Here is a 24,604-nt window from a genome sequence, read left to right on the forward strand (position 1 = left end):
ACTATTAAAGTAAAAAGAGGTGGTGATGGGGGGAGGGATGAAGCTCACTAATCGCATGTTCTTTATTCTTTCAAAACTACCTTTTTGTAGTTTTTTATTGCCCCCTTACATTTTGAGGTTCAAGGCCTCTTGGCTCGTAAGTGGCGGGTTATCCTCTGGACTAGTACAACTTCGAAATCCGTGGGTAAATTAAGGTGATTCAACATTTGACTCAAAAGGAAATGCGCATTTCTAAATCTAAGTTTAGGTTGCCATTTCAGTTAATGACATTTTATTGCAATTTTAAATTTAGAATGTAATTTGAAGTCAAAGAGAAAACAATTTCACTCTTAACTGGGATTTGCTATTGATTTTTTTCCTTCTTTTGTGTGTGTGTGAGAGTTATGTTTAAAAATACTAACTTTTAGATATTAAAGACACTAAACGCCTAAATAAATTTCTTTATAAAACAAGGTTTATTCATCAAAAATTTAAAAGCTTGCTTAAAACATAATGCTAGCACGTTTTATCAGTAAAAGTTAGAATGGAGAATTTATCAAAAACGGTTTAAAAAAAATTTACATAGTTTTCTTGTATTTTACTTCTTTTATTTTTTAGTTACTTTTTTTTTTTTTTTTTTTTACCTAATTTTGATTTATTTCATTCTAAGTGAATAAAGAGCGCGTTTAAATTGGATTTAAAAGATACTATTTCATATATATACATGGAAATTATTTCAGAAATCTTGAATTAAAAAAAAAACACACGTCATTTTTGTATATTGAATAAAATTGCTATGTATTACACAAAAATTTACAATTTGAAATATCTCCGTACGTCTATTAGAGTAAACAAAAATCGTATATTTCGTTTCTAAGAAAGAACAGATATTAAATAAAGGGGGAAAATGTTTTACTGATTTTTATTGCAAAGAAATTCTTGGAATACCGGTAGTCATTAATTAACAGTTATAAATACTTGCCTTTGCGACATAGCTTCTATTCTACAGAATTTTCCTAAATTGGAACGAATATTTTATTTTAAATTTCGGTCAGTTTGGATTTTTCTTATTATAAGCCTGGTTCTAAATAATAATAATAATAATAAAAAAGAGAAGCTCAATCGAATCTCAGAGAAGAATCGAAGAATAAAATTGAAGAGAAGCTCAGTTTAATAAAATATGTATAAAAAGGGAGAGAAAATGAAAAAGCGGGACCAAAATATAAAATTTCAACAAATATTATAGTGCAGTTTCGAAAACCATTTTTATTTGTATATTTTTCTTTAAAAAGCTTCGTTAACCTGTACAAATAATTTGCGCTATTATTTCTTATTGAAAATATAACGCATACAACTAAGCGATATTATTTTTAATAAGAAAATTGCTAAATTTACAGTATGCCTTTTTCTATATTGAATTTCTATATATAGAATTTTTTCTCAAAATCTTCAAACTCGATATATAGAGGATCGATTTTCAATGGTGGATTTAGACCACCAGTCCAGCCAGTCTTATGTAATGAATAGTATGAGATCCGTTTCTTTCAATAAGCTAATAAATTTAATTACGCAATTCAACACATTTTTAAAACTTAATCAACGTATTACTGATTTATTTTAGGTTATTTTTTTTATTTTATATCTTTGTGGAAATGCATAAATTTTTATTCATTTTATTACTATTCGCTTTTGACGATCAACTAGCTGATTGACTGGAAATAATTTCAATTAAATCTCCTATGCATATTTTTTTGTTCATGATTCCATCAATAAAATATATTTAAGCATCAGATTGTGATAGACATTAAAGCCATGTTATTTTCGAAGCTTTAACTTGCGTTTTGCGCATTCAATGTATGAATTCTTATTAGAATCTAGTCCCATGTCATAAAAGTGCAATTAGACACTGTATGAGTTGTTTTTTTTTTTAAATTTCAAACCTGCACATTGTATTTTGCAGTAGTGTAATTTCGCCTTCTAATTGCGTATGTAAGCTACGCTGTTGACTAGAAGAATTTTCCTTCCTTGGCGTTCAACAATTAAATCCCCAAATTAAATATTAGATGAAATAATGAAAACATTGAATTTCATTACAATAATGAAATTTTTTATTGAAAATTTCATAAAAAAATATTTAACAAAATTACTGAAATTCAGAAAGAAATTGAACGACAATTAAACTGGTATCATTAAAACGGCAATTTTTAAAATTTTAAAATGATGTAAAATTAATTTTTTTTCTATAATATTTCCAGTAATTATCGTGGAAAAATACTAAAATGTTGCTTAATTTTGATTAAAATAAAAAAATGGGTACGAGGTGCGCTTTTCCACGTTCCAAAGTTTATCTGTGCCAATAGGCTCAGATATACTTTGGAATGTGGAAGATACTTTGCCTTTTAAAAGAGCTTTCACACACACACACACACACGCACGCACGCACGCATGCACATTACATTCTATTTCTTAAGATTCGCTCGGTGTTTGCTATTACTGCAATAACTAACTGAATTTAATGAAGCATATAAGAACACTATCAACTATATGTCATAAATAATTTTAGTTAATATTTCATGATTAATAAAATTCTTTTTTTTTTTCAAATTTATTTATTCAGAATTAGGCTAATATCATTTTTTTAACCAATGGTTCCCCTCGTTCTAGCTGTCTATCTGGAAATCTATTGCTGTCGATCGTATGCTAATAAAAGGATATATCTTATGTACAAGTTCAAAAGACAGTATATTGCATTATTTTCTGCATCTCATTAGATTTAAAATTTAAAAAACATTGATGTTATTATGAATTCAAACTCCACTTTTTGATGCCCATAAGACAAAATATAATCTGAAAGTATAAATTCTAAAATAAAACTGCGAACAACCTCCAAGTGAAATATCTTTCCCAATTTGATAGAAAAGCCTTCTATTACTAAATAATTGATATTAACATTTTATTTTTCCATTACATATCAATTTCGTTTTTAAATAACATAAAAGGATATCATAATTCAAAATGAAAAATAAAAGGAAAAGTTGCTGTTTTCCCCATTAAGAAGGAAAAGGAATTAATTGAAAAGAAATATCCAGCTATGTGTATGAATTTTGCAGTCTTAGTCAACATTCAAAACAAATGATTGTGCTCATATATATGATGAAATACAAACAAAACAATTTATTGCATATTGATTTAAATTAATGTATTCATTGCACTAAACCACTGATTTTCTTTGTTTCGGAAATAACACATTTTGTTTTCATCTTTAGTCGACTAAAAGTGCCAGACGCTTCAGTATCTTGATTACAACATTAATAACAGAGCCCTCATTTTTCATACGAAGCAAATTGACAGGATAGATAAAACACTTATATGAATCATGTGATTCGTCATGGGTGAAGGATCACATAGTTCTATTTAGTTCATTTTGCTCTTTGAAACAAAATTATTTCAAGAAATCCTGTAATCCTAGAAAATTCTAATCTAAGCCAATAATAAAGACGAATGTCTATATATGTATATTGGTGCTGTACTTGCTAGACAATTTAACCTAAAGCAGGATTAACATTATACTTTCACAAGTATACAAATTTTATAACTCAAAACCGCAATGATTACACTTAGGGATTGCAATACCGGACCAAAATTTCAATACCGGTATTCGGTATTTTTTAGATCTTAATACCGGGATACCGGTTTCAATACCGGTATTAGAAATTTTAGAAAAAGAAAGAAAACACGGGTGTTTCTTTGTTTTATTTGCCAGTTTTATTAGAAAGGGTAAATATCACAAAAAATAATTTGTAACTTATAAATTATAACAGTATATAAAGAATCACAAAAGAGTAAAGGAACAACTTATTTATATAAATCACAAAAAATTGTAAATATCACTATTCAGTCTGTGGTACTAATACAACTTTTTGAAATGTGATCTTAAAGAACATAATGCATCGATTGTACTGTCATTAAGTGTGGAACGTAATTTTGTGTAAAAATTACTAGCTGTCGAAAACGCTCTTTCGGCATCTACGATAATTAGTGGTACTGTAATCAATGCGCTAAATACTTTCTCCAAGTTTTTACCTCTAAATCCCTTATCTTCAAATAAATCGATTTCTTATCGGATGGTTTTGGATACAGCTGATTTCTGTATTGTATTTTGGTTCGTTGAAATTTTCTTATTTATCGCTAATTCTAATTTTTGTTCAAGAGACAATTCCTTTTCACTATCGACATTAGTGTCATCATAATCTTCGATAACTGAACCGAATTCTTTTGGATGTGGATAGGTTTGTGAGTAAAAAATTTTAAGAAAATTTACTATAAACTTAATCAGATTTGAATTGGTACTTTTCTTTTCTTCTTTTTCATTTTCATTTTTAAAATCATTATAATTATGTAAATATCATAAGACATTTTCTATTTCGATATGCCTTTCTTCTGCGCGATTTTTCAATGTAATATATAATCTTCAGATAGTGATATGTGCTGTTCTAGTGTGATGTGTGCTGATAGGAGTAAACGGTTCTAACGTGTTTTAAAATCTAATATTAAAATATTTTATGTTTTATTTTCAGTTAGTATGTATTTTAGTAATATGTCATCTTTTATAGGGGAACGTTTAAATATCTTAACAATTTTTCGAACTTTATAAATTATAGGAAGCAATTCTTGATGTGTTAATATTTCATCATCATTAGCAATATCTTCTTTAACAATTACATTATTATTATCTTCATTGTCAATATCACTCTCACTCTTATTCTCTTCAAAGTTGGAATCCGAAGTTTCTATATCTACAGTATATGGATTTTTCTGTTCTTTATTTTTTTGGTATTATACATTTATTATTCCTACCTGAATTCCATGAGCATAGCACAATTGCTGATTTGCACCAATCAACTTTCCAACTTTTTTCATAACTGTTGCTCCATCAGTCATTATGGATACAATTTCTTCTTTCAGGGATAATCCATGTTTCGCTAATTTAGATTTAAGCAATTAATTAATCCATTAATTAGTTAATTAATTTCTCCCGTTAGGGAGACATAAAACCAAAAACGTATACTATTTTGCTATGTTGGCGATCTCTGAACATATAGTGGAGACAATTTTAAAAATTTCTAGTAAATACCGAAAAACCGGTATTTAAACTTGTGAATACCGGTATTACAAAATTGTACAAAGGGCTCAAAATACCGGTATTCGGTATCCTGGTATACCGGTATTGCAATCCCTTATTACACTGTATGGAATTTGATATGTGATTTTGTAACTACAGTTGTGACTCTTCCCCATTTCAAACGTTTGATTTTAATAGGCAAAAAGCCTTCAAAATATATACTTGATTTTCTGGTACTTGCACATTAACCGCATCCCAGCGATTAATCGCCAAAAATTTGCCAAAGATCGCACTATAATAGGTTCTTTTGTAATTATTGTTCACCAATGGCATACGGTTAATAATACATATGCATATTCATTAGAATGGATGTGAAAAAGTTTAAGTGAGACATCTCACGCTTGTTGTTTCTTAATCATATATAAAACTAGCCGCAGCATTCTCTCCTCGACTTTCTCGTATACTTAGACAATATCTCCGTTTCACCTTATTACAGTTTATACCTTAATACAAATACCACATGATATATCAGTCTGTATCTTAATACTCCAGAATATATCTCCAAAATATATCATGGGTTAAAGATAGGGAGGGAGGTAAGTCAACCAACTGACTCTCCTATCCGCCACGAAGGCACACGGATTTAAACCATAAGGCTGAATGACTGGACCGCCTCAAAAGAGACATTGGCGGGAACTGTGGTTGAGTCCTAAGAGCCATCACCGGTCACGGTACAACCCTGCCCGAAGGAAGTACGTCCCGTCATGGATGGGTGGAGTCAGATCCCCCACCTATTTGTGTACCCTCCAGGGTGGCGAGATCCAACCACCAAGCCGGAAGCATCTCATCCTTATTTTGAGGTGCCCCCCCCCCCCGGGGGTTTAGGGAGGGAGGTAAAAAAAATCCTTCAAAGTCATGACCAGTCCACAAAAACGAGTCTCGTTCCCAAGTCCAGTGTCCATTTGTTATGATTTATTACACAGAATTTTGTATTTTGTGATATAAATGGATGCTTTTCTCTTCATAGATTAGGTTCAAATTTCAATACATATTTACAATTTTAGCGCCAATACGGCCAACCAAATTTAATTTACTGAAGTCATTGAGTTATTATATTTGTATCCATACAAAACAAGAACAATAACAGCAGATGGTTGATAATCTAATTGGCAAATTTAATCAAAATTATTTAATATACATCTCCATTTCCAGCGTTAAAATTATGTATTCAAATTTATCGAACTTGCGCTTCATATTCTTGAGATAACATATTCATATGCTTATGGACAGGCAAGTAGACTTCGTAAACGTATTCGTATAAATTTTTTTTGTATCTGAAGTATCTATGGATTTAGTATTAGGATAAATATCTACATATTTGGTATTCCATCTGTCTAGCTCAATGCGTTTTTGATTTTTCGTGTTTACATATATACATATGTAATAATACTTCATTACCTTTTACTTCATTACTTAATTATTACAATCATTCAATTATTTAAACGTGTAGAGGGCATGAAATGGGTAAGACATCGGAGGACGCGCCTTTAGTACTTATCGCTCTGACCACCATCCAATTTGTCAGGCTCTTGACATTTATTGATACAAATCTAAAGGGAGATTTTTACATTGGTACAAAAGCTGAGTTCGTCTAGCAGAGCCACCTGTGAGATTTCAAACAAAGAGATATTTCATACAGCAAGCTATTCATGAGAAACAAATTGCTTCAACATACAATCAAGTTGAATTGAAAATATTTTGAAGACAAAAATAATACATTAACAAAATTAAGTTGTCCGTAAATGAGAACAATTATGATGAATAACAACAAAAAAATTACAAAACAGAAAAATAAAATACAAAAATAAATTGCTGCTATTTAAAAATACGAAAGTTAAGGATCTATCTATTTTTTGTTATATCCTATCGAAGCATTCCTTAATTGCTAATTAATGCCTCTACCGGAATTACATCATTAAAGTGTATTTCACGCTTTACACATCGTCACATCATTAAAGTGTATTTCTGACTAACACTGTATTTCCAAATACCGATTTCTTCGAACTCTTGACTAAATTCATTAAAATCTCAAAATCACATTTTTCGATGATTGCAATATTCTGTTTGTACATTTCATAAATAAGAAGTAAAAAAAAAAATATTTATTTATTGTAAAATCTCACTTTTAATTGCGTAAAGTTATTCCATCACAATAACTGGAATCTGCCAAGGTAGAATTTTTTTATTCATCTGTTCGACAGGGTTTATCCCTTTTAATATCTCATTTCTAATTGTTTGAAGTTATTCAATTCAAATAATTGGCTTTTAGCAACGTAGATTTTTCGTTTTTTTGTGTTTGTGCACGCGTTTACACATTATCCTTTTTTTTTTTTTTAATAACGTAATATACGAGGATATGCAGTTTTGAAATTTAAAAGTAAATTTGCGTAAAACAGAAAAAAATATATTATTGAAGATTACCTATTGTTGGCAACAAGCCAGATAGCTCAGAATAAAGATATATAAGCGTTTTGGATGATTAAAAGTTCTCGAAAAATTCATGAAGCTGGAAGGAGTTGATGCTCTCGTATGAATTAAATTAGGTATGTAAACTTGAAAAGGCTGGTGAATGTAAGTCAGATATGTCATTTTGTTTAGTTCAGTTTTTTTAAATATTTTACGTTAGTTTTATTCTATAAAAAAAGTAAAGATGCTATAGCTAGATTTAAATTGGTAACTTTTCTAAATTATTTTTACATGATAATTTTTGGTATTATTGGTTGTCATACTATCTAAAAAGTATTACATGTATAGTGAAAAAAAATGATTCAAAACGCTGTTCAGGGTAAACCATTGTACTTAGAGCTCCGAAATTTGGCTAGTAAATCTCATTAAGAAAAATATTTTTGTTCAATTTTTTTATCACAATTTCAAATATAAACTAATCAAAATCTTAACCTTTTTTCTCAACAACTTCTAAGCCTTTGATTGTACAAAAGCCATTTTTTAATTTTTTATTGACTTCGAAATTAAAAAAAAGCTTTTTTGTGTTACTCATTTTATTTCCTTATATTTTTTCCACATTTTTATTATGAGTTATTATAAATTAAGCAATTTTGTCACAATAATTTTCAATGCTTTCAATTTTCGGATTTATATTTACTCTCGTTGCGGCATTATTAATTGCATTTTTGTGAGCATATTATCACTGCTATAAAAATAAGGGTGAAATTATAAAATTAAATAAAAAACAGATTAATTGAGTAAACAGCATAGTAATACGATTTTGTTCATTTTCTTCGATGAATACTAGGCGAATTCGCAGATCTAGTTTAGATGATTTGTATCATTTTCTTCGCTAATGATGCCATTCATCTAAATCATCGTAAATCCTGGTTCAAGGAAATATGATAAAATATGTCACAAGAATGCCCCAGCAGGTCTCAGAATAGAAAAAATGCACCCTTTAATTGCAAAGGAAATAAAATTAAGTACAGTTATCAACAATGCTTTTCAATGTTTTACAGGATTTAAATTTACACTCTTTGCGACACATTTTTAATTGAATTTTTTGTGAGCAAATTATTATCGCCGTATAAATACGAGTTAAATTATAAAAGTAAAATCAAGACAGATTAATTGAGACAAAAAAGGCATCAGAATAAGATTTTGCCTGCTTTTTTCGAGGAATACAAGTGCATTTTCAGATCTATTTTAGAATATCAATATCATCTTCTGCTGATGATACAGTCATCCTGGTTCAAGGAAGTACGATAAAATATGTCACAAAAGTGCCACAAAGGGACATACAATCAAAACAATTTACCTTTTAACTATAAAATTTTTTTAGCATACTTTACAACAATACTTTTGAATGCTCTAGCTACCGGATTTATATTTAAGCTCGTTGCGACATTACTAATTCCAATTTTATCATCGCTATATAATTAAGAGTTAAATTATAAAAATAAAATAAAGATAGCTAAATTGAGATTTAAACAGCATCATAATACGATTTTTTTTCGGTGTATTAGAAAATCTGCTGCAATAATATTTTGCACAAACACGGATGATTGGTCGTCTCGAGTCATAAAAAAATAAATAAAAACAAACGTATACAGGTAAATTTAATAAAATAAAGCATTAACATGTTAACAATACGGTGAAATCTGAAACTAAATTGGCCATTTTATTAAAAGAGGGGCTCTATAATGTTTACTTTCTTTTTCTTTTTTTTTCTTTGCCACAGAATATCCCCGAACTTGGAATCTCTAGGATTCCCTGTTGCTTGAAAGGATACAGGGGGAAATATTTATTAAGAAGAAAAAAATGTTAAGGTTCAAAAAATAAATACTATACACAAAGCAATAATGAAATACGATAATTCGGTGTGGAGTATGTGTTGAGGAATTTTGACGAAGTTAATATTTCTTGGAGAAGGACTTGATTGGGTAGGAGACAAAAATTTATTCTGGGCTTGGGTTTGGGGAGATCAATTCTTCGTTGTCTTGCAGAAACCGCACAAGATTTCTATTTTAGATGTTGGACATTTTGTTTGTCATCACTTTGATCCGCCATATTCATTCGAATTTGTGGGTGGTTTTGCTAAGCTGAAAAGATGTGGTGAGAGGGCAGCTAGGTGGCATAATGAAACGGATCACTCGCTTCTGCGCAGCCGCAGTGATCGGATTCTTTCCATAATGTGTGCTGTCTAGATAGACAAAATACCTAAATCTTCCAGTGTAAGTCAGCCATCTAACTCTCCGACCCGCCACGAAGGCACACGTATTTAAACCATAAAAACTGAATGACCGGACCGCCGCAACAGCAACATTGGAGGGAACTGTGGTTGAGTCCTAAGGGCCGTCACCGGCCACGGTACACCCCTCCCCGAAGGAAGTACGTCCCGTCATCGATGGAGGGAGTCAGATTCCCCACCTATTAGTGTACCCTCCAGGGTGGCGAGATCCAACCACCATGCCGGAAGCATCTCATCCTCATTCCGAGGTGCCCCCCCCCGGAGTCAATCTTCTAGTGTATTATGATGTCATCAAAATACAGTGATTAGGCCAAATTTGTTTTGTAAATTTGTTTATTTATACCATCACAGTCGGACGAAACACACAACGTAAGACACATAACATAAAAAGCATTCAATAGGAAACATACATTACAATATTTGTAAATCCATTCCCACGACCATTATCTTAATACACAAGATAGAACACCATTACAAGGCACCAATGCCTTTTACTTTCAACACCACATAACACCACACAACATCATATAGCACAACACCACGTTACTCGCCGAAAGAAATCTTCGTCTGTCAAACGAGTGATGTCATCATATTTTTGATCTACACCAATACGGTGCTGACGTCTATCTTCTGACAATTTTCGGGTCAAATTCTTTACAGTACATACTGAGGCTATCAATAAAATGACAGTGTAATGCAGGATTAAAATAATCTTCTTCTTAATTATCAATGATATAGCTAATATAAAAATAATCACAATCGAATATAATTTATCAATATTTTTAAAAATTGCTTGCAAACAAAATCCATTTTTCTTACTTTGTTTACAGTAAAAAGTAGTTCAAATTTTTCTTTTTCGATACTTGTATATCTGTTGTAAAACTGTTTATTATGCAGCTGTTTATTTCTTGAAATTAAAACAGCTGCATGTAACCGAACTCCTTTATATAGGACATCTCAGAAAACTTTCAATAATTTTGAATGCTAAAAAGGTTCTGAGGTTATAACAGATATTGCTAATATAGAAAGAATTGGTTCTATTATATCCATCTTAAGGTGAACAATATTTTTAAATGAGAATTATATTATTGATATTCTTAAGAAAAAAATATTGTTTCTTAAAATGTTAATTCGAAATTCGGACTTCTTAAAGCATGAATCAGATGGAAAAGATGATTCAGAATAACATCGGGGCCATGGAAATTATGTAAACATTTTCCTTCATAATTATTAACAATATATACAACTTAAAATTATTGAAAGAAATCATGTGGATTTAAGAAGTTTTATTAAAATTCAATTATAATAAAATTTATTTTTATTTAATTTTTTATTAATATTAATTATTATTTTTTTATTATTTATTTTTAAATTTTAGATTCATAACATTTTTTTCCATAGGATAAAAGTTTAAAATGTTTCTAACATTCCTGGTACCGCACTTTTATAGGCCTTTCCTTAAGCTATAAAATATGGTTGGAATAGCCTACATTTTGTAAGTACATATGTGTACAGAAAAACATTGATATTAGAAGGAAAGACTTAGCATGTGAAAAATTTTTCCCTCTTCCCAAAAAAGAGACCTAATGTTAAGATTTTTTTAAAAAAAATGTATAGAGCTTTAAATAGCTTACTCATATACAGCTTTTAAAGAAAAATTGCTATAGATTCTTCCTGGATTTAAGTATTTAACGCAAAATAAAATTAATTAACCATTCAAATTTACATAATGAAAAAAACTGAGGTTTCTGCTGTTCCACAATTCTTGTAATAATTACTTGCTCGTCTCAATTTTGCAGATTGCGGCTTGATTGCACCCTAAAAAGTGATTATCTTTAATTGATTTAATTCAGAAAGATATGGAATGATTCATCATAATTCGATGATCTAATTAAATGGTGATTATTAACCAACGGTTCTCTTTTTGTCTTAGTTATTTTCAGACAGATGAATTAGATTTTTTTCAACCACATCGGATTTCCTTTTTCATTTTTTTAATATACGTGGTTAAATGTGATCTGTGTATGATACAGCAGGATGGGTGACGAATTCTTCCGCTTTTGCATGTTTTTTGATTTCCTATCACATATTTCAACAGTCATAATTTGGTTTTCTCAGATTATTTTAAGTAGAGCTCCTTTTTCCTTCGTATACTAAGAAAATACAAAGTAAAAAACAATCAAATAAACTGCAGGATAGGTAGAAAAAGTATTATAACTGTAAAAAAATTAAACATCTTTATTTTAACGAGTCTATGTTTTAAACATCACTGAAAATAATTTTTTGAATTATGTTGGTCTGTTTGTAAACACGAGAATTTAAAAAACACATTGAATTAGAATGATGACATTTGGTACCTAAAAATATCAAATTTATAGATTCATATCAAATTTTGGAACAAAATATGCCCTAGAGAAGTCTATCTATTCGTACGATAATTTGAATTTGATAATTTGTAAACGCAATACTTTGAATGAACATTGCCTTTCCCATTTTTATTGTAAATGGCTGAATGTTAAATTTTGGCGCAAATCCAGAAAGCGAACCCTCTGTTAAACTGTATATTCGCATGTACATGAACGTGATAATTCATCATTGATGATGATGTCGTGTCCTTCATTACCACGGAAAGGAGGTTTAGTAGCTTCTGAAGGTAAAGACCCCTGAGCACCAGAGGGCAGAAGTCTGACTTCTAGCTCATATGAAGACGAAACACACACATTCGCTTGCACAACCCCTTTTTACGGGGGGGGGCACATTCACACACCTCACAGATGAAGAACAACCATGTCCGAATCGGGATTCGAACCCGGGATGGCCAGATCACGGGGAAGATTTGCTACCCCTATGCAAGGACGCCGGCGATAATTCATCAATGTAACGATCTAGATTAATGAAATTTTGTATGGGGTCTTGACACTGCAATTACATATCTATATCAAATTTTTGTTCTAAAAGGTTGAGAGAAAGACCCCCAAAATGCATATTCAGCTTTCTAATTTATATTGCGAAGCAAAAAAATGTGTCACTACCCTCAAATGTCGAAAGAGGAGTTAACTTTTGCTTGCGGATTTGCCGTGACTTTTGAGGATTTGGCACTTCTTTCCATACTTTCCTTCAGGACGATCCGAGAACCCAGAGGAGGATAGAAAATGAACTAAAAAGAAAAGGGTATTTTGCCTAGGTATAGGAAGAAGTTGAGCGAAGAGCTCTTCCGCTTTATTCATTTTGGATTTGTCATAAATAAGTCATTCATTACTAGCTTCAATAGCCTTATTTTATTCAGATTAATTTCTGCACAATCTCTTTTTATCCTAGCCTTGTCATTAAAAATCCTAAATTATTAATTACAATAATTCTATTTTAGATTGCTCAAAGTCTTTTTAGCGCAGAAATCTGTATGGGACAAGGAGAAAATATTTTATTAGTTTTAAACACGCGGTAAATTCATTTTTTAATAATAATAATACTTTTTTTATTTGCTTTTTAATGTTGTGTATGTAAAATTTTGAAATCAATTTTAAACTAACTTCCCGATGAGCTATAACTTATGACAAAATGTCTACCGAGCAGTTAAAAAGGCGAGTTAATATTGTATTGTTATCTAGTTTTGAGCTATGATTACCTGGAAGTTAGTTTGAAATCGATTACAAAGTTTGTACTGAACAGACAGACAGAGAGTTAATAAAAACGCGTTAAAACTAATAAAATCAAAACCACTGCTAAATACTTGTCATAGAACCATCTGTCGGTAAAAAAAGTTGTGATTAGTTTAAAATTAATTGCAAAATTTAATCATAACAGATAAACTATCAGACAAACAAAAAAAAAACCCTCAGAAAAGCGTTAAAAATGAAGTATTTAATAATATATTTAATTAAATCTTATTTTCCCCCGATATTATCACTATACAGAGGTAAGGATATGATTATGTTTGAAACTCTTAACCTTTAATATGAAATCAAAAAACAATTCAGTTAAGATACCAGAAAATTTTGAAGCAACAGAATAGTTAAAAAATAAGTTGACTGGTGAATATGAAATGCACATCAGCTTAATTAATAATACTTTTCATAACTTCGTCTACTTGACTGAAAAATCTCTCAGAAATTTCATGAAGTTAAATTAAAGCCTAGATGTAAACAAACCCAAAAAAATCGTGTTATTTATTTTCATTCATTGAGATTTCTTATTGGTGAGCGAAATAGGCCAGAGAAAGAATGGCTTTATTAAATAAATAAGAAGAACCGGGAATAATTTTCATCAATAGAAAAATATATAAGACGGAGATAATAAGCAATAAAGTGATTGATTGATAAGCAATAAAGTGAAGTGATTTTAGATAGAGCAGATAGATAAGCCAAGTATTAATTGGGGTTTTATTACTCATTTTGGCGGTTAGATTGAAATTCATTCTTTTAGTTTTCAACCATTTGAAACAGTGACGATGCCAGAAATGATGTAACACAAGGAAAGACCTACTGGGAGTATCTAATGACGTACTAAGTACCCAACCGAGTATCAAGAAAGACCTATCGAGAGTAACTAACCTTCAGCCAACAGAGATTTAAAAGAAAATTTTTTCATGAAGCTTGAGTACTCATAAAAGACAGTCTTGCTCACTGAAATTAAAAAAAAATAATTATTGGAATAAATTTTTTTATGTATTTCTAAGCTGAAAACACTTAGACCAGTGTCTAAAAACCAAAGTGTCTCCAACATTTGTTGCATAATTTTTTTTTCTATATTAGTTCAATGCTTCTTCTATTATTGATTCAATATTTGAATTCTTTAAAATTCTTTGTACGATTTTGAATGTTTTTATGATTTTACAAATGAAAAAGACAAATAATTCTCATTTTTGTTTTGCAGATTTGAAATCAAAATGGCTGTCTTAAGAAACAACATTTGGAAAGTAATATTTGTTATGACTGTTCTGTCTGTCAGCAATGCATCAACTGCATCAACTGAAACTGCAACAACAGAAACAGATGGCGAAAGTCTTCGAAATTTAGGAGTTATCAACAACAAGTTGGCCTTTGACCTTATGCATCAACTGACGGCTGGAAATAAAAGCGAAAATATATTTATATCCCCTCTGAGTATATCTATGGCACTTGGCCTATTATACTATGGAGCTGGAGGAAACACAGCAAAGGTAAATACTAGATCAATTTTTCAGAAGATCTTAAAAATTATTTCCATGACATATTTTAAGGAATTTATATATAAGATGCTTAGTTTTAAAATATCATTATTGGAAGAGCTTTAACGAAAAAAAAAGTTATAGAAATGACATGCTTTAGAATACGAGGAAACATTAAAACTCAGAAACTTATCATTCTTGCCATAGTTAGGATTTCCATTGCATCACCTTAGTTCTAATCAACCTATATGTTAATCTGACATATTTCCGTACGATTCAAACATCAAATTATGTAAAGTATTTTAGATTTTATTTACTGTTTTTATTTTCTTCTTATAAGTAGTATAGAGAAAGTATAGTAATCATCAAAATTTCGGAATCTAGATTTTGACGAATCTGCACGTTTTAGACATTCGGAGTTCGAAAAACTCATTCTTAGAAATTGTCCGCCTGTCTATCTGTGATAAAAATAACTCAAAAACGCTTTCAGCTAGACGATTGTAATTTGGTATACGGTATGCACACCAAATTTGTAAACTTCTGCCACATTTTGAGCAGAATCCGTACAGAAGAAGTCTTTCTGTCCAGCGTTCGAATATAAGTTAATACGATAATTACAAAACGAAGAGAAGCTAAATGGATAAAATTCGGTACACATATTTAACATCTGTCATGTCGACACTTGTCAAAGTTTCGGCCGTTTCCAATTACGGGTTGACTGTCTGTTAGTCTGTATTTTCGGAAACTTGTAATCGTGATGATTCGAAAAAACGGACTGACTTAAATATATAAAATTTAGTTTCGGATTTTGTTTCTACAAGTGCAGTTTTATGTCAGCCTTGGTTACAATCAGTTGAAAAGAAAAGTGTCTAAAGCACAAATTCGATTTTCGTATACTATTAATGTCATGCCAAGGATTAATCGCCAATTTACTCGCCAAAGATGACACGATAGACTCAGTAAAATTGCTGAATTCACTCTAAAAGTTGATATTTCGTAACTATTGTACGTAATTACAAAGAAAAGCTTTCTCTGGTATGTCTAATTTATTAGAGAGTATGCGAGAAAGTTTTGGTGATACCACACCCATATTTGATTAGGAGTAAAACCACAGGAAACATAAACAGATTATTAAAAGTTTTTAAGAGTTTACAGAAAGTATTTTGAAAAAAAACGGATCACATTGAGATGCATTTTATAAAAATACTGTCATTAGTTATAGGGGAAGTAAATATTTACTTAGCTAAGATAATTCTTAAAGGCTACATTGAATATTTACATATATTTGAATATTTACTTTTGAATTGAACTTTTGAATTTACTTTTGAATTGAATATTTACTTTTAAATATATTGAATATTTACTTTTTGTTTTAAAGAAATGTTGATTTAGAAATCCTTCATAATCAGCGAAAGTTGTGACAATTTTTGATGCAACGCTAAAATTTAAAAAAAAAAAAAAAAAAAAAAGACGTTTTCATGAATTTTTGAAAATCCTTTTTTCTAATTATGTAATAATCCATTAGATTATAAGTAATGGTGCAATACCGCTTTATTTAACATATTTAGCAAAATCAATAAATCAGACTCATAATACCAAAGGGCTTTGATATTTTCTATTTGTAAGATGTCTATCATAGCGAGGTAGCATACGAGGTATAAAACTGATTAATTTCCAATCTGTATTTCCTACTTGTAGGTTTTCAAGGCCACATTAATGAAATTGATTCGCATGTCCATTTCACTTGATGAGAAGGAATATAAACCGTCTGCATTCAACCCATCCGCAATGAAGAATTTTTTGTATCGATCGGTCATTTTTTTTAATAATGCCTTTAAAATTTTTTAAAACCCTTACTGACCCAGCCTAAAAGGTCGAATTTAGGGCCCGTTGCAGGTCGGTAGACAAACAAAAGTTTGCTATGCAGACCACACCCTCAAATGAGTGGGAATTACTTACAAGACTCTATAAATTGCAAAAACATTAAAAAATTATAGATAAAATAATATTTGCAAAGATCACCTTTGGCACCAATTTACAAATCGCAAATTAAATGGTATGGACATACTATTTACAATATATAATCAGTTTTATTTCATGGGCACCTAGAAGTTTACAATTGATTAAAATACTCTTGTGGGTTTAAAAAATGCGTATTTTTTACATCTGTAGGAAATAAATTTTTTTAAAATTGAGCGCTTTCTAAAATTAATTTAATAAAAAATTTACATTATTTCAAAATATTTAAAATTAAGAATATTTAGGCATATAGAAAAGCAGTTTTGGTCTACTTGCTTGTTAATAATTCAACTAGAGGATAAAATACGGTTACGAAAAATGCCAAAATCCTTTCATGCAGGTAAATGAAGGGTTGGGTTGCATGGTAAAAGCGTTCAATAGCCTCGATAACAAATAACGACTCTTTATTCTGCAAGAAAACATGAGCGCAGAGGTAACAAAATACAATCGATGTAAGATACACAAGATCAGCAGTTGCAATACACTGAGCACACAAGTAGCAAATCGGTAATAAATAACCGTAACTGCGTAAAGCTCTCAGAGAACGTTCGCAAGAAAGAGTTTTCACTCAAATGCTTACGTCTGTCGAATCGTCTACTGCTCTCAACTGATTCAATATCAATTCACTTTAGCTCTGTAATCTTTTATCTATAGTTTCTGTGACATGTCAAAGAAGCTTCTAGAAAGATATCGTATCTTCTCTCCTAAACGACCTATCGCCAAAATTCTAACAGTTTCGGAAACTTTCTTTATCGTCTTCGAAGTCGCCAAATAATTGTCGCTTGTCGCCATGGCATTTATTCAAATCTATTAGGACTATCTGTAAAATTATCTTCCTTATTAGGAAGCTTGTTGTGCTGGAAAGCAACAATGACTGTGACTACTTGACTATTTTCCTCTATTTCATATTTTTTAGTTTTCCTCTATTTCATATTTTGCTTTTTCCCACTAAGCCAAGAATAGGCTCAGAGGGCAGAATATGTTGGTATATGTATTTAATATTTTAAGAAATTGCTGAAAATTCAAAAAGTAATTAAAAATGAATGTTTTTTTTTATTCAACAGGAAATGGAAAAAGTCCTTGGATATCAGGATGCAGGAATGACCAAAAAAAGTATTCATCGCGCTTTCCAGAGTTTTTTGACACATGGATTAAAAGAATCTGCTAACTTTACTCTCAATGCAGCAAATGCAGTTTTAGTCGATAATAAACTGGAATTAGTGTCAAGTTTCAAGGAAAAAGCACAAAAAGCCTATTTTGCTAATGTAACGAGTGTTGATTTTTCGTCGAATGCACCCGAGATTAAGAATGACATCAACAATTGGGTGAACAAGCAAACAAATGGAAAAATTCCCCAACTCCTTGATAACTTAGACTCTGAGACAGTTTTTATGATTTTAAATGCAGTATATTTTAAAGGCCACTGGAAACTTCCGTTTCGTCCAGATATGACTAAAGAGAGAGAATTTTTGAACAATGGTGAAAAGTCTGAGGCCAAGTAAGTACTCTTACTATATAAAATACCAAACCAAGATTTGACATTTATTTATTACCATGCGAGAACAAGATTTGTTTTGGGGTTTTTGCAGCTTCAAAATGCACGGGCAGAAAATAAAGGATTTATCGCTTTTGAGGCATCAATATTTCTGATCGTAGGGTTATTAGAAAATGATAAAGAAGGTTGTCACATTAGGCGACTTACCGCTAAAAAAAGTTACAACTTGGCGCGAATGTACCAGCCGTTTAGCCGATTCTCCTGTCTGGCCAAAAAAGGACAGGGTCGTAAGAAGTTAAGAAGTCTAGAGAAAAAAATGAGAATGACCTCACTCAAAAGAGCTAAGGGTATCGAATATATATATATATATATATATATATATATATATATATATATATATATATATATATATATATATATATATATATATATATATATATATATATATATATATATATATATATATATATATATATATATATATATATATATATATATAATTTTCAATTCTTCTAGCTGGCAAAAAACGTTTTGGAGCTCGAACGATTTTGAAATGAGAAAAAGCCATAGCTTCTCTAAAAGTTGATGATTGCACAAAACAATATTCACTTGATCATTCCATACCAATTTAAACCGAATTTTAGAAAAAAAAAATCTGGCTCGGAATAAAGTTTTAGAGCTCGATTGATTTTGACATGAAAAAAACCAATCCTTTTTCTAAATATCGACGCATGCGTAATCTGATAGTCACGTGATTGTTTGAAACCGGTTTAAACTGGTTAATGACTCAAATTAATCACGACAAACAATGACTTTAAAAATAATAATGCTCTCACATGATAACTTGAAATTTGCCTTAAAAAAAGCAGTTTGAAAAACAAATTTTTGGAAAATGTCCGTCCGTCTGTCTGTGACAAAAATAACTCAAAAATTCTTTGAGCTAGAAGATTGAAATTTAGTATGCGGTCTTCACACCAAATTTGCTTATTTCTATCAAATTTTGAGTAAAATCTGTTCAGAGAAAGTCCGTCTGTCCCAATATAGGTTAACACGATAATTACAAAATGCTTCTAGGCCGGGATATCCTGGTTGGTAGGGCGTTGGATTCGCGTAACTTGGGTTACGAGTTCGACCCCCCCCCCCCCATGGCCGGAGACTCTCCATATGTGTGTAGTGGCTGGCACAAGTATAAAACTGTCGTGGTCACAAAGTCCTCCATGTCGAGAGTAATACCACTGGGGGTACGAGATCAGGGGTGATCGTTCTCTGATTCAAGTTTAAATGTCGATCTGTGGATGAGTGAATGAATATGTATGAATGAAGTCCACCTCGTAAAAAGGGTTGTGACGTGTGTGTAGCTAAGTCGTACTCGTGAACCTAGATGGCGTTACTGAAAAACACGAGACGCACTCTTGGCTTAAAATCACTAACTTCTAAAGTCAGTGGGCTTGTCTATGACAAGTGCCATTAGAAACAACAATAACAAAATGATCAGAACAATATAAATAAGATTAGATACCCAATCTCAGCATACACAGTGTAGAAACCTATCAACATTTGAAGGAAAACCAAAAACAGGTTGACTGTATGTCGGTCTGCACTTTCAGAAACATGTAAACGCGATTGTTCAAAACTTAATATAGAGGTTTTAAATATATCTAATTATGTATGGGGTTTTGTAACTGCAAGTGCAGTTTTGTATCAAATCTTTCTTTCAATCGATTGAAGAAAACGAGTGTAAAACATAAATTCGATTTTTGGAAACTATTAACCGCCGCATGCCGTGGATTAATCGTCCAAAAACTCGTCTTGGCTGACATGATAGATTCAATAAAGTCCTGAATTCACGCCAAAGGCTAATATTTCGTAACTATTGTACCCCAATGCATGCAACGTGTTTTCTGTCATGACAAGTTTACTAGTGAGTATGCGCGAAAATTTTAGGGAGGGCACTCCCGCTGGTTACAAATTAAGATTAAAATGTTTTTTCGTCAGTATTAAAAATGCATTTATTTTTGAGTTACTTAATTATGCTGTGATAAAATACATTTTAAATCAATTATGCATTTTCTTCTTTAGGTATATAGATTGGATTTAAGTATCAAATAGGCTCTGCCAATTATCTTTTTTTTTCTTTTTACGTAAATTTAATATTTTATTCTATTAAATGCAGATTTCTAACTTGAGACACAATTATGCATTATAGAACCCGTAGGTATCTGATTCCTGTCTGATCTTTATTTCATTATATAAGCATTCAAATTTCTCGCTGCTTGTATGTTTTGATAAATTAAAATACTATTTTTATGTACCTTTATTATTTCATATCATATAAATGTAGCCTTATACTCTCGATATTTTTAGTTACTAGCCTGTTTAAACGTATCTTTTCATTTTTTGCAATCGAATTATTTGTATCAATGAAAACGTATTGTGAGCTTAAAAAAAATTTTGCTCGATATTCTGATGAATTTTTAGATATTTTTGAAACTTTCCCACCGGGGGGGGGCCTTAAAAATGAGGATGAGAAGTTTCCGGTATGGTGGTTGGTTCTCGCCACCTTCCAAGGTGGGGGATCTGACACCTCCCATTGATGACGGGATGTACTTCCTTCGGGGAGGGTTATACCGTGGCCGGTGATGGTCCTTAGTACTCAACCATTGTTCCAGCCAGTTTTGTTGTCTTGGCGGTACGGTTATTAAATTTTTTCCGTATGCTATAGGGCGGACCGGAGTAGTCGATTTATTATATACTTTCGAAGTTCGAAAACATCATTTTTCTAATTTTGTCTGTCTTTGAAAATAAGTAGAAAATGTAACAATCTATATATATATTGATATCAAGGCATTTTATTGATGATTACTTTCTATTATATATATTTTGTGCTCCAGAAAATGACGACCATTTATTAATTGCTGTCATTTAATTTTTTTACAGATTGGTTCCCATGATGCATACGTACAATCGTGCTGGATTAGCATCGCTTAGCGGCTGCGAAATTTTAGAACTTCCTTATATTCAGGATAATATCGTCATGCTAATAATGTTGCCAGAACATGGATTAAAATCTTTTGAAGAGAAGTTAACACATACATACATTGATGAAATTTTGAGACGGATGTCTTACGATTCTTATACTTATATCATTCCAAAATTCAAAATCGATTTCTACAGAAATTTAATTCCCCAATTGAAGAGACTAGGCCTAAAAACCACTTTCGATGACGGTGATTTTTCTGGAATGATAGCAAACGTAACTATTCCAACCAGCGAATTTCTTCATAAAGCTGTGATTGAAGTTAATGAAGAAGGCACCAAAGCAGCAGCTGCGATTTCCCTCCGTCTTAAGAAATCGGAAATGACTTACTTCGTTGCCGATCGTCCTTTCTTTTTCGTCATATTAGACAGAAGAACAAAATTCATCCTGTTCATGGGCCGTGTGACTCAAATGTAATAATAAGTTTGAAATTTTGATAAAATAATTTTGAAAAAAAAAAATGTTGTTCTTCTTATAATGTTTTGAGAATATTTTTTCTATGCACAAGACATTTATAATGTTACGAATATTCCTCTGAAAAAACTCGATAATGAGCAATTACACTTAATTCTTATGCACTGACTGGCAGCAAAATGCTCATTAAATAGCAGCGCGACACAAAGCTCTGAACGTAAAGCAACTGGAGAGCTAATTCCAAGAAGAAGATTCTAAAGAGAGAGTTCATTAGATTGAATGGATTTCATTTTATGTCGAATTTTTATAGTCTTTAAAGCAAAATTTACAAATCATTGGAATCTCAAAGCTTGGTTCCTGATAGAGATATCGCCAAATTTCTTGTTTATTCGAGAACATTTATTCTTTATTCTATGTTTGTTGCCTAAGTCAGGAGTCGTTGATCTGCCATCTATCGAATGTCCATTAAAATATCTGTAAAACTCTTTTATTTAGTTTGAGACTAATTGCATGGCAACCAACAAAAGAGATTCGTAACTAATTGTTAGCAGAGAACTGATGTATCAAATGCGATTAAAAATATTGACTAAGATAAAAAAAAAATATTGAGATTAAATAATTTTTAAAGACTCTCTTTTGATGCTGTATAAAACAGAAAAAAATGCATTTGATTAAAAATATGAAGGTGGAAAACAATTTATAAGAGTATCTGTTTTGATCACATTTACGCGCATTTTTATTTTCTATACACCGACGACGATCAGCAGTTTTGTCAGAAATTTTGATTGCATTTAATTTCAACTAAGCCTTTCAAGTATAACCCGATGTTCATGATTATTTTGACAAAATGTTTTTAATCATTTAATTGTGATCCATATTAAAGATGACGTAGTCTTACATCTGTTTTGCTTATTGAATATTAGCCGTCTCACATTAGCTCACCGGGATTAAGAGTTGCTAGAAAATTTAATTAAATATTTTGTAAAATGATGGCGTCTTCAACAAAAAATTTTGTTTGGCATATAACTTTTAGAAGTCTTATATTGTACTGCTATGCATTTCCGTTATTTACGTATATATCGTTATATATTCCAATAGATCCCAAGAAAGAGTTGCAATGTTTAAAACAGAGAGCATTTCGAAGATTTTTCATCATTGTTTAATTTTGAAGCTAGCTAAGCCATAGTTGTAAATTTCGCTACTTTTATTAAAAGCATGCTTTATTTTGAAACTTTTTCAACATCTGTATTTTATAGGAAATCAGCCGAAATGGTCTTTCAGCAGTTTCTCGCATATTTTCTAATAAAAGAGTTAGCGCTTATACCCTGCATAATAGTGTGGACAGTGAGCAGCTAAATGGCATTGCCGAACATGATATCACTCAAAATTTAATAGAAATATTCAAATGTGATAATAAAGCTATATTATCACATTTGAATATTTCTATTAAATAAAGCTATATACCAAATTTCATCCATTTAGCTTCAGGTGTTTTTAAATTTTCATTTTCACAGATAGAAAGATGGTCATAATTTCAAATATTTGTTTTCCAGATGGAGAGAGGTCTGAAACATAAATATTTGTTAAATCTACAGTTCGAATTTTCTGACGATTTCAATACTTTCGGTAAACAGTTCGATTCCGAGCAGGCCAGTGTAAAATATTGCTAGCAGCACTGAACACACACACAACTGTATTTTTTAACAGTACAAATTTTGAATAAATTTTTAGAATGAAAAAAAAAAGAAATTTTAGAATAGAAAAAAGAAATTTTGAATAAATTTTTAGAACGAAAAAAAAAAAAATAGAAAAAAGAAATTTTTATATATATATATATATATATATATATATATATATATATATATATATATATATATATATATATATATATATATATATATAGGGATTGCAATACCGGCCCAAAATTTCAATACCGGTATTCGGTATTTTTTAAATCTTAATACCGGGATACCGGTTTTAATACCGGTATTAGAAATTTTAGAAAAAGAAAACACAGGTGTTTCTTTCTTTTATTTGCCAGTTCTGTTAGAGAGCGTAAATATCATAAAAATAATTTGCAACTTATAAATTATAACAGTATATAATTACAAAAAAGTAAAGAAACATCTTATTTATTTAATTAAATATGTAAAATAAATCTTAATATAAATCTTAATGTCTTAATATAATCTTAATAAATCTTAATATAAATCTTATTATGTAAATACCATAAGTCATTTTCTATTTTGGTATGCCTTTCTTCTGTGCGATTTTTCAATGTAATATAGTTGGAATCCGAAGTTTCTATATCCGCAGTATTTGGATTCTTCGGTTCTTTATATTTTTGGTATAATACATCTATTACTCCTAATTGAATTCCATGTGCATAGCACAACTGCTGATTTGCACCAATCAACTTTCCAACTTTTTTCATAATTGTTGCTCCATCAGTCGTTATGGATACAATATTTTCTTTCAGGGATAATTCATGTTTCGCTAATTTAGATTTAAGCAATTATTTAAGCCATTAATTTCGCCCGTTAGGGAGACATAAAAACAAAAGCGTATACTATATTGCTATGTTCGCGATACCTGAACATATAGTGGAGACAATTTTAAAAATTTCTAGTAAA

The 24,604-nt window shown here is 30.7% G+C and overlaps 1 protein-coding gene across 2 annotated transcripts; it reads left to right on the plus strand.

Moving 5' to 3' along the window:
- Positions 1 to 7,621: 7,621 nt before the first annotated feature.
- On the plus strand, positions 7,622 to 22,753 carry LOC129984240 (leukocyte elastase inhibitor-like). 2 transcript variants are annotated; one of them, XM_056094074.1, is made up of 5 exons: positions 7,663 to 7,704; positions 13,228 to 13,301; positions 14,733 to 15,018; positions 18,090 to 18,523; positions 21,458 to 22,753. In XM_056094074.1, exons 2-5 carry the CDS (start codon positions 13,261 to 13,263, stop codon positions 21,972 to 21,974), a joined length of 1,278 nt encoding a protein of 425 aa, XP_055950049.1. In that variant the 5' UTR covers positions 7,663 to 7,704; positions 13,228 to 13,260; the 3' UTR covers positions 21,975 to 22,753. The 2 variants fall into 2 exon arrangements, with proteins under 2 accessions (XP_055950050.1, XP_055950049.1); XM_056094075.1 differs by lacking the exon at positions 13,228 to 13,301 and having other exon boundaries at positions 7,622 to 7,704; positions 21,458 to 22,752.
- Positions 22,754 to 24,604: the final 1,851 nt, after the last annotated feature.

The sequence above is a fragment of the Argiope bruennichi genome, chromosome 9 (genome assembly GCF_947563725.1).
Source record: "Argiope bruennichi chromosome 9, qqArgBrue1.1, whole genome shotgun sequence".
Classification (NCBI taxonomy): domain Eukaryota; kingdom Metazoa; phylum Arthropoda; class Arachnida; order Araneae; family Araneidae; genus Argiope; species Argiope bruennichi.

Coding starts and splice junctions, on each gene's coding strand:
- LOC129984240 (XM_056094074.1), top strand. CDS start 13,261: ATGGGACAAGGAGAAAATATTTTATTAGTTTTAAACACGCG. Junction 15,019..18,089: donor CTGGAGGAAACACAGCAAAG/GTAAATACTAGA, acceptor TTTATTCAACAG/GAAATGGAAAAAGTCCTTGG. Junction 18,524..21,457: donor GGTGAAAAGTCTGAGGCCAA/GTAAGTACTCTT, acceptor ATTTTTTTACAG/ATTGGTTCCCATGATGCATA.